General features: G+C 39.0%; 1 protein-coding gene across 1 annotated transcript in view; it reads right to left on the bottom strand.

Annotated features, from left to right (window-relative positions):
- The window catches only part of LOC126335328 (luc7-like protein 3), a 142,610-nt gene that overhangs the window by 64,615 nt on the left and 65,636 nt on the right, over window positions 1-12,359 (bottom strand). The window contains exon 6 of the mRNA XM_049998484.1: window positions 10,089-10,193. Coding sequence (XP_049854441.1) covers window positions 10,089-10,193 — 105 coding nt within the window. The remainder of the gene's footprint in view (window positions 1-10,088; window positions 10,194-12,359) is intronic.

Raw genomic sequence — 12,359 nt, forward strand, 5'->3', positions numbered from 1 at the left:
AGGGAAGCAATCAGGACTTAATTGCAGAAACTACTCAAACTGACATCAACTGTGTCACAATCATACTTTCTCAAGATATTTATTTTGTTCTACAGAAATATAAAGCCACTGATAATGTGACAAGCAATGCAGTGCTACACAATCATTTATTTGTCTACACTTTTACTATAAATCTAATATATGGCATACGTGCCACTATAAATTTTAAACACATGGCTTGCACTAGTCCTGGGTTGATTCCATTCTATTTGCTAATAATCTGCAGAGAGTAATTTATATTACTATTTAAAAGCAGTTCGTAGCATGGAACTGGGTTAGAGACCACACTCCATTCTGCCTGTAACTAACTTTACAAGCTGTTTCAAATTATGCAAGACAGTGTGTGTATTAACCAAAGTAATGAGAAACAATACAGCAGACTTTAGGGTATGTCTGACAAAGGGGGTAGCTGCCCATGTCTCTCAATGATGCAAAAAAGGAGGCACCAGTTACAGTTCACTATTTTTCAAGCACTTCATTCAAAGATAGAGATTTAAAAAAATGTTAAGGTGCAATGAAAAAGCTTTATTACATTCCTGAGGTATTTGCCGACAAATACTCATTCAAAATAGTGGCTCTGCTCATCACAACACAGGCTCCAGGTTTTTAAGGAGGAGGCACTGCACAGTGGCACTGAAGGAAAATTTCTGTGTTGAAGGATTTAACAGAAAAGCTATGTGGCTGATAGTCAAGATATTCTCGCATTTATCACTCCAAGAGCTCCAGAGAAGCTACTATACAAGGTGCATTCGGTAAGTAAAGTGACCAAATTCATAAAAATCATTTATTGAATATCTTCGTATAAATAATCAAAAATTTTCAAAATAGCACCCTCTTGCATCAATACACTTCTGGAGGCGGTGTTTCCATGCCTGGAAGGCATCCTGGAATGCCTTTTCCGGAATGTCCTTTAGAGCAGATGTAACATGCGTCTGGATGCTTTCAATTGCGTCCCAATGGTTTCCTTTCACGACTCCTTTTTTAACAGAGGAAACAAAAAGAAGTCAGCGGGAGCCAGGTCAGGACAATAGGGACGCTGGGGAACCAATGGGGTCTCGGTCCTTGCCAGGAAGTTGTTGACAATGAAGGCGCTGTGACTTGGCGCGTTGTCATGGTTAACTTTCCACGGGTCCTTGATGTAGCTTCAGCAGCACGAGACCCCTCCTTTTCAGTCTTTTGAGCACTTCTAAGAAGAGAGCTGAGTTCACTGTAGTCTCGGTAGGTACAAATTCGTGGTGGACAATGCCTCTGATGTAAAAGAAGACAATGAGCATGGTTTTGATCCTGGACTTGCTCATGCGTGCCTTCTTGGAACGGGGCAACGATGGGGTGTGCCACTCTTGAACTCTGCCTTTTTGTCTCAGGGTCGTACTCAAAAACCCATGACTCGTTTCTCGACACCGTCGAGGTCTATTACAGGCATACTAACCATGAGACAAGGGGTTGGGAGCATGGAAGGAATAGTGGACAAAGATATTGCTTAATTTTGGTTTGTGGCAGAATACCACTGTGGAAAGGTTGGGAGGACAGCAGGTAGGATATTCCTCATTTCAGGGCACGACAAAAGTTAGTCAAAACCCTACCGGAGAATGCGACTCAGTTGCTCCAGTCCTGGGTGGTATTGAGTCATGCGAGTTATGTTCCTTCTTGGCTAGACAGTGGGTATGTCGGAGGTGGTAGATGACTGGAGAGAGAAGGCACAGGAGATCTGTTTCTGAACAAGACTGGGAGTGTAGTTTCAGTCTGTGAAGCCCTCTCAGATACTTTGCATATTTGGGGATTGACTGCTCATCATTACAAATGTGATTACAAAGGATGGCTAGGCTGAATGGAAGGGACTTCTTGGTATGGAATGCATGGTAGCTATTGGTGGTTGGTAGGTTTGATGTGGACAGTATTCCTGATGCAGCCATCCTTTAACAATGATAATATGAAGGATGATGACTTTGGATTACGTAGGATCAGGTGAAGTGAATGGGGAAACGAGGTTGGGGATCTGGAGGAATGTGGGTAAGGTGACCACATCCTCAGTCAAGATTCCAAAGATGTCATCAAACAATATGAAGCAGATGAGAGGCTTGGGATTCTAGTTGGTTATGAACAATCCCTCTTGATGGCCCATGAATAGACTGTGAATAGATTGACATAGGATGGTGCCATGTGGGTACCCATTTCTCCATTACCCATCTCTCTGTATGTGATGCCTTGAAAAGAGAAGTAGTTGCGGGTGAGTACGTAATTGGTCTACATCTACATCAATACTCCGCAAGCCACCGTCTGATTCATGGCAGATGGTACCCCATACCACTCCTAGACATTTCCTTTCCTCTTCCACTTATGAATACAAAGAAGGAAAAAGGACTGTCAATATTATCTTCATGGTCCTTACGCACAATGTATGTTGGCAGCAGTAGAATCATTTGGCAGTCAGCTTCAAATACCATTTTCTAAGTTTTCTCAATAGTGTTTCTCAAAAAGAACGTCGCCCTCCCACTAGGGACTGCCATTTGAGTTTCTGAAGCATCTCTGTAACACTTATGTGTTGTTCAGACTTCTTGTTCTTGTGGTCTTCAGTTCAAAGACAGGTTTGATGCAGCTCCCCATGCTACTCTAGCCTGTGCAAACCTCTTCATCTCCTAGTAGTTACTGCAACCTGCATCCTTCTGAATCTGCTTAATGTATTCATCAGTTGGTCACACTTATTTTTACATCCCCCCCTCCCCACGCTTCCCTCCAGTACTAAATGAGTGAACCCTTTATTTACACTCGCTGGATCACACACACACTGTCGCTCAAATCAACCATTCTTTTCATGAGGGATGTCCCTGATCAACTAAAATATGCTGAAGTTCAGCCAATTCACAAAAAATGAACACAAGGCAAAACGGGAAACTACAGGTCTTTCTCACTGTTGCCGATCTCATTATTTTGAACAAGCAAGTCATTCTTTGGAACTAGAAAGCACACGCATGGACACTCATACAAGCTTACCTCAAGACACATGGTCATTGTCTGAATCTGCAGTGTTGCAATTGCTGGCTGCAACTGCCTCTGACATAATCAGCAATCTGGAGTGGGTAGTGGGGATAGGGAGGAGGCATGGGGTGGGTACGGGGAGGAGAATGTTGTGCTGCCTGAGAGTGTGTGCACGGATGTGCTGAGGGTATGATAGGGCTTCTAGGTGCAGAGTCAGGAGGTTATGTCCAGGGGGGAGGGAGAGTGAGGGAAGAAAAAAAGGGGGGAGAAAGAGGTAGGGAAGGGAACAGACAGTGGGTACATAGGAAAATAGAATGGTGTGTAGTGCTGGTGTGGGGGCAAGGAACAGAATAGGTAAACGGAGCGAATAACGAATGCTGAGGCCAGTACCACCTCCTCAGTTGTGTGATCTGCCCACCTTATCTTTAACATTCTTTTGTAGCACCAAATTTCAAAAGCTTCTAATCTACTATCACCACTGTCCAAACAACAGAACTCATTTACTACTTTCTGTGTCTCACTGTAATTCCCTCAGCATCACCCGATTTAATTCAACTACATCAAATTATTCTCATTTTGCTTTTGTTAATGTTCTTCTTACATCCTCCATTCAAAACACTATACATTCCATTCAGCTGTTCTTCCAAGACCTTTGCTGTCTCTGACAGAATTACAATATCATCAGCAAATCTCAAGGTTTTTATTTCTTTTCCCTGGATTTTAATTCCTACTCCAAATTTTTCCATTGTTTCCTTTAATGCCTGCACAATATATAGATTGAATATCAGGGATAAGCTACAACCCTGTCTCACTCCCTCCTCAATCACTGCTCCAGTTTCATGACCCTCAATTCTTATAACTGCCATATGGTTTCTGTACAAATTCTAAATAGCTTTCTGACCCCAGTACTTTAGCACTGTCACCTTCAGAATTTGAGAGAGAGTATTCCAGTCAACATTGTCAAAAGCTCTCTCTAAACCTACAAATACTATAAAAAGAGTTTTGCCTTTCCTTGTCCTATCTTCTATGAGAAGTTGTAGGGTCAGTATTGCCTTGCGCGTTCCTACATTTCTCCAGACAGTTTTTCCATTCTTCTGTAAAGAATGTGTGTTAGTATTTTGCAACCATGACTTATTAAACTGACAGTTCAGTAATTTTCAAACCTGTCAGTTCGAACCTACTGATAACAAATCTAGCAGCCCACCTCTGTATTGCTCCAGTGTCTTCCTTCAATCTGACCTGGTATGGATCCCAAACACTCAAGCAGTACTCAAGAATAAGTTGCACCAGTGTCCTATGTGTGGTCTCCTTTACAAGTGAACCACTTTTCCCTAAAATTCTCCCAGTAAACTGAAGTCAACCATTCGCCTTCCGTACCACAGTTCCCTAATGCATGGTCCATCTCATGTCACTTTTCAACATTAAGCCCAGATATTTAAATGACTAGACTGTGCCGAGCAGGACACTAGTAATTCTGCAACCTAACATTACAGGTTTGTCTTTCCTACTAATATGCATTAACTTACATTTATTCACACTTAGAGCCAGCTGACATTCATCACTTCAACTAGAAATTTTTTCTAAGTCATCTTGTATGTTTCTACAGTCACTTAACTTCAACCCCTTACTGATCATCATAGCATCATCAGCAGACAGCTGCAGATTGCTGCCCATCCTGTTGGCCAGACCATTTACGTATATAGGAAATAATGACGGTTCTACCACACTATCTGGACCACTGCTGACAAACCCTTGTCTGTGAGGAATATTGACGCCGAGGACAACATACAGGGTTCTATTACTTAAGAAGTCTTTGGGACCATGTCAAACACTTTCCGAAAATCTATAAGTATTGAATCTATTTTCCATAGTTCACAGTATGTCATGTGAGAGAAGGGTAAGTTGAGTTTCACAAGAGCAATGCTTTCTAAAACTGTGCTGATTTGTTGACAGATGCTTTTCCCTGCCAAGGAAATTTATTATATTCAAACTGAGAACATGGTGAAGGATTCTGCTGCAAACTAAAGGTAGGAAAACAAAATATCCATGGGTGTACTGCCGGTCTATAGTGTCCAACGGGCACTATAGACCGGCAGTACACCCGTGGATATTTTGATTATCAAATACGCCGGGAGAAACTCAAGAATTAAAGGTAGGTATATTGATCTGTAACTTTGTGGATCCGTTCGTTTACCTTTCTTAGACCCTGGGGTCTCCTGAGCTTTTTCCCAGTCACTTGGGATTTTGTTCTGGGTGAGAGATTCACAACAAGTGCAAGCTGGGTAAGGGGGCTATTCTGTGGAGTACTCTATGTAAAATTGAATTGGGTTTCCATCTGGACTTGGTGATTTATTTGTTGCTTCTCGATAGTCTTTCCGATGGTCAGATGATGTTTTAGGTCTGGGGTCAGTCAGGAATTGGCAAAGGTAGTGTTCAATAGTGGCACAGCCACCACTCCAAATGCCTGTGTCTTGTCTTTATACAACAAATCCTTCATTCTCATAGCACCACTCCCATCCCCCTCTGGCCACAACATTCATTCGCTACTCATTCCATCTACCAATTCCATTCCCTGCTCCCACACCAGCACTACACACCACTCTATTCCACAAACATATCCACAGTCATCAAAAGACTGGTTGGATTGTGGGACAGTGGGTGTGCAATACTACAACCATTTTTCATTATTCTATGTGGACCCGATCCCAATCCACTAGGTTTAAATTTGTTGGACATTAGATTTTCACATAACACCAAAGCCTGAAACATTGAAAAACTTAAATTTTCGGCAATTTCTCTGACATGCTACAACTTATAGTCCATTTCACTGCAAACTACGTCTCTTATAACGGGCCACACAGCTTTTGATTTTTTTGCAAATGAATCAATTCGTTGCAGTATGCTTTGTTGGTTTAACTACTCTGCCAAATGTTTTTTTCATAAGTGATTGCATATTTAAGAAATTCGTGCTTCAATTAACTTTTGGCTCCCTATGCAGTTTCCTCCTCTCAATGCTACATGCTCTAATTGCTTTTGTTACCACTAATCTACTTTGTATTGTTAAAAAAATTGAAATGTTCACTAAATATACTAGGGCAGTGCAAAAGTTATTGTACCAGGTGGTTAAAATTAAAGTGCAGCTAAGCACCAAAGATCAGCGTGGGCTGCAATTATCGTATGGCAGTGAAACTTGGTAGATATTCTACTGTATTAACGCAGAACCGATTCATGACGCAAGAAACTTAGTTCTAATGTTAGCCACCAGCTGTAAATCTGTGAATGCAAGAAAGATGTACAGAAATGTTCCCATGGGCAATGGATTAGGAACAAGATGTGGGCAGGAAAGATCAAACCATTGAGAAAGGCACAATGTTGATTTTATTGTTAACCACCACTTGCACAATTCCCCGATGAGATGCTGTACAGCACCAGATTTACACCTGGTGGTCAAAATTGGAACAAATTATTTTTAGCATAAATAGGTTCCACACTAAGGCATTAGCATAGCTACTAAGTTTCACTGCCACACAATAGTTACAGCCCACACCGAACTTCCATGATTAGCCACACTTTAACTATACGACTCAGTAGGTGTCATTTGTTGCAGTGTGTTTGTTTACTGACCACATGGTGAGGCTTGGTATTTTTAATAAATAGCGGCACATTTTTGTGACTAAAATTCCTATATAATCTTGTTATGCAGGCCAAATTAAATTTTGATAGCGACAAAAATTGTGCTGCTTGGTCTGCTGCTCCTAACACTAGAATATGTTTTTCTCTTATACTGTAATTCGAGAAAATTTATTATGTTCAAACTGAAAATATGTTCGAGAATTCTGCAGCAAACTTTTCTCCATTTGCTTGGGACTTTTCACTGGGTCAGAGATTCACAATAAATGCAGTCTAAGTGAGGGCCAACACCGTAGAGTACTCTTTGTACAAGAGAATTGGGATTCTGTCTGGAACCGGAGACTTATTTGCTTTTAACTCTTATTGTTTCTCTACCCCAGGGATGCCTGTTACCACGTCCTCCATATGAGAGAGTGTGCGAGGGTCAAACAGTGGTATGTTTGTATAATCCTCCACCGTGAACTATTTCTTAAATGCAAAATTTAAACTTCCCTTCTTCTACATTCTACTGCCACACCATACTTGTCAACAAGTGAAAGGATAGAAGCCTTAGACCCGCTTTGTGATTTTGCGTAGGGCCAGAATTTTCTCAGGTTTGGTGAACATTATTTCTTTTTAAATTATAGTTCTTTTCTTACTGACCAAGGGGTGCAAGGTGCCTTCTTTACTTGATCTATCTCATGGTCAGGAGTACCAACTAGTGTGTTTCTCATCAATAGTGTGCCTCACTCAACTATAGAATATCTGGAGTGGGGACAATAATTCAATGCATATTTATGAAATCCTGATGTTTAATACACTGCATTTTTACAGAAGACCATTTTGAGACAAATCACAGATATGACTTGGAACACAAATTTATTTACTGTGCCATCAATTACTTGCAATCACATGACAACACAGTACAGACTGATTACTACTTACTGGAAAATTTCAAAAGGCTATACCTTCATCACGGCTGAACAAGACATGATTTTATTACTCTCTTAAAGAGAAAAGTTTGAAATATGTACAGAGAAATGTGAGCCCATGGGTAATATGACCTATACAGAAATTCCATTTTCATGAAACCTTCTCAAGCAGCACTGGTGTAATGCTCTTGATGGCTTCAGTAATGGTTCTTTCAAATCCTGGGAATGACACTTAATGGAGACACCTAAACTTTGCCCTTAACGAAAGTCAACAGTAAGATATCTCATACATACAGATATTTTAAGTTGACATTTGAAAGAGGAAGTGTGTGACGGCACATAATCAATCCATCAGCATGTCAAGTTTCGATTTAGCTACCAACAGATGCTTGTGTATACATATTGGAGGTACTGTACAGCAAAATTACTTTCAGCTTCTCCTCCTCTATTTATAGTAGTGGCATTAACTAATATTCCAACAGATACACATATCCAATGAAGATAAAGTGTGTGAAAGCAGTGCAAACCCTCATTAGCCAAAACTTAATAAATAACAATTTCCAGACAGAACAATGTGCATAATGAGTTTTACAGGGAAATGAAGTATAATTTTATCCCTCATAACAGCTGAGAGGGAATGTTGTTCCAGGACTGAATACTTTAGCTGACTGTAATGAAACAAATATTAGTGAACTGCCATTCTAAAATTAATGCTTTATTAATATCAAATGTCCTTCTGGTTAAGAGTTACTGTGATGTCTTCTTTCCACCACACACACACCGTGGAGACATTGGGCTGAAGCTTCTATTATCTCAAAATTATAATTCTGAAAACACAGCTAAAAGGAAAGGTGTTCAGTAACTAATCACTTTCTACTGTGGCAACTACTCCTAATGGTTACAAAAAAAATGAAGTCACTTCATTCAGAATCATTTAATTAACAATGAGACAGAAAACTGAAAAACAAATATAAACAAAACAAGACACTGGATTGTGAGACACACTGTGACGACAAATACTATGACACTGTGATGTAAGTCCTAAATCAGGCCATTGGAAACATGCAAACCCTTGAGGAATTCTCCCTACAGAATCAGATATAAAAGTGCAAATAATCGTCATAGTGCTCAACCAAAACAATATCAAGCTTACGAAAAAATGTGTGTTTTGTTGTGTGCACATGTGACAATATGTAAGCTTACTTTAAAAATATTAACCCTATCAATATCTCCAACATTTGTGGTTATGATATTGAAGTAACTTCTTTGTGAGAAGTACCTGGATATTAATGTTCAATTCATCTTATCAGGGCTTCTGTATTTACAACAAAATACAAGCTCACTGTCAATTCGAAAACATTAATTTTAGGTTTCTTATTTGTATAGCACAGTCTTATGTGGCAATCCATTTCATCAATGACTGTGTACTGTTCACCAGCAATTACTGACACTGAAGGCACATTTCATCTAAGGAGATCAATTGTTAAGTGAATTCTGATGCTTTGTTTTCATGTAGTAGTCTGAAGTGCCAATTACTTTGTTCTCACATACTCTACCACCTTTGACAATGGACTCACAGTCGCAAAATACTTTTTGATTATAACTTTGTTATCTTTAAAGTCCAAATATGAGGAACAATGTCATGTGGCTGTATTAAGTCTCCAAACCTAGTTTAGTTGCTGCAATGGCAAAATCAAGACTTTTTAGAAATTCTGAATCATCAATACAACAGCATTATTTCAAGAATTCTATTTAGCATGTTGTAGTAACAAAAACCACAGATAAACAATCCTTAAATATTTCTGCAGAGAATATGAGTATTTAAAGAAAGGAAACTTCAGTTTGGGTTTGAAAACATTCCTATTGGCACTGACCACATGAAGTACTCAAGGACAGAGTGACACACACTTTTATTAGTGGTAGGAATGATTGTGATCACTATAAACTTATCATTTTTCTCTTCAGTACTTGCTGAATGAATGCATCTGCGATTTTTCACAAATGCATGACACTAAATGATATATTACATGCAGTCAGTGAGAAATGACAAGATGTGCATAATTTTATGCTCTTAGTGGCACTTTAACTTGGATTTCAATTTTTGATCTCTTGGCAGCTCCTGTGCTCCCTCACTACTGGCCACCTCACATCCCATATTGCTTTGATTTAATTCCGTTAATTACATTCTTAGCTTCTATTACATTTCTTAAAGCCTTACCTTATTGTCTGAATGAGATGCTTCTGACAGCAAGTATATACGATGATTGTAGTAGACTAGTTCAACAGTTTAATACTGAATTTTGTCGTGAACGTCTAGCCCTTCATTAAGAAAATGGTGCGGCTCGTTACATCTGGTCTGACTCCCCAAGTGCAAAACGATATCTCACGTGTGTCGGCCACCAAGCACTGAAGATGGTACATATCTTTAAATCTTAAAACTAATTACAATTTCACTACTTTTGATTTAAGATCCAAAGTAGATGAAAATTACAAGTTGCTAATAATTTAGTAATACAAGTATTAGGAACTTACTGGCTCCTGTCTTCTGTGCTTTTCCCTCTGCTTTTGTGATGGTGCTCTTTTTCATTTCCTTTTCTGGGATGACTCCTACTTCTGTGAGAGGAATGGTGTGGGCTTCTGCAATCATCACCAAAATCATTTTTAATTGCAGCCAAATTAAAGTGTAGGTCTGAGAGTTGTGACAAATGTATTTGGAATGATAAACCACCAATACATTCAATTTTTGTCAGTTACTGCAACTTGTTTCTGTGCTTGTGTTCCAAGCATAAGTAGAACATTTATATTAAGTTTGCCACTATGATATTATTATATTTTGTATTTTTTGTATGTACCTACAGAAGTATAAATGGCATTCATCTGCACAAACCTATAATTGATTACATCAATGCACAGCAATATTAAGAAAGCACTTCTTAATCTACGAACAGGCGTGTGAGCACTCAGTATCTCATTGTATCACAAGGAAAACATGGTGGGGCAGTCCATATGTGGTGACCCACTCATATTATACTTGTTTCTGACAATTTGGAAAGTGTGTGCAATTTTCACTTTATCTAAGTAAAGTATTGAACCATAAAAGTACCTTTCCACAACACCATTATTACAATTATCAAAAAATATGCAAGTATTTTTCATACATTTTTGCAATGTTGAAATGTTTGCAATTGTTGAAAACAATAGACTAGCTGGGTGAGATTAAGATATGTGAACACAAAATAAGCAGTCTTGCATATGCGGATGGCTTAGTTGTGATGAAAGTTTGCAAAGTAATACTTCAGAGCTAGAACAGAAATGTAAGGACTACGGTATGAAGATTAGCATTTCCAAAACGAAAGTAATGTCAGTGGGAAAGAAATATAAATGGATTGAGTGCCAAATAGGAGGAACAAAGTTAGAACAGGTGGACAGTTTCAAGTACTTAGGATGCGTATTCATATTCTCACAGGATTGCAACATAGTGAAAGAACTGGAAGTGAGGTGTAGCAAAGCTAATGCAGTGAGTGCTCAGCTATGATCTATTTTCTTTTGCAAGAAGGAAGTCAGCACCAAGACTAAGTCATCTGTGCACCGTTCAATCTTTCGACCAACTTTGTTGTATGGGAGCAAAAGCTGGGTGGATTCAGGTCACCTTATCAACAAGGTTGAGGTTACGGATATGGAAGTAGCTAGGATGATTGCAGGTACTGGTAGATGGGAACAATGGCAGGAGGGTGTCCACAATGAGGAAATCAAAGAAAAACTAGGAATGAACTCTATGGATGTAGCAGTCAGGGCGAACAGGCTTAGATGGTGGGGTCATGTTACACACATGGGAGAAGCAAGGTTACCCAAGAGACTCATGGGTTCAGCAGTAAAGGGTAGGAGGAGTCGGGGCAGACCAAAGAGAAGGTACCTGGATTCGGTTAAGATTGATTTTGAAGTAACAGGTTTAACATCAGAAGAGGCACTAATGTTAGCACTGAATAGGGGAACATGGAGGAATTTTATAAGGGGGCTATGCTCCAGACTGAACGTTGAAAGGCACAATCAGTCTTAAATGATGATGATTTTTGCAATGTAAGAGTTGTTAGCCAAGAATTTTTTCTTTTTTGCCTATTTATTTTTACGTCCAAAGATTTTACAATGCTTGAGGACATACCTGCATATCTTCAAGAGCCTGAGAAAGCCAAGAGACTTTTTGAATTAGCTGAAAGTGAAGATGATCTGAGTAACAAAGAAGTTAATATTAGTGATCAAGACCATGAAACTAACACCGAACAGCAGGGTGAAAGTAAGATTGAGGAAGAAAGAAGTTCAGAAATTTAATTTTTCTTAGGAAAAGACAAACAATCAAAATGGAGTACAAAACCAGCCTCTAAAACAAAAACAATTAAGCAAAACATTATTATAAAAGTTTCACCCAGTTTCACAAGCTATTCAAACAATATTTCTATTGGAATAGATGTGTTTTTTCAAGCTTTTTGAAATCTATATAATACTATCCCACACCAACAAATATACTGACAACCTTAGAACAAACTACAAATGTACAAGAGATTGTAAAGTTACAGATAAATGTGAAATTATGGCACTATTCGACATTTTATTTTTGACAGGCATAAAGAAAAAGAAAGGTCAACACGTAAATACAGAAGAACTTTGGGAGTCAGATGGTACAGGTATGGATATCCCGAGAGCCACAATGAGCTATAAGAGATTTTCTGTTTGCAACGCATCGTACGAGGTTAGATGACATTTCCACTCGAAATGAAAGGAGAAAACTTGACAAGTTAGCTACTGCCA

This window comes from Schistocerca gregaria, chromosome 2, assembly GCF_023897955.1.
Source record: "Schistocerca gregaria isolate iqSchGreg1 chromosome 2, iqSchGreg1.2, whole genome shotgun sequence".
NCBI lineage: Eukaryota > Metazoa > Arthropoda > Insecta > Orthoptera > Acrididae > Schistocerca > Schistocerca gregaria.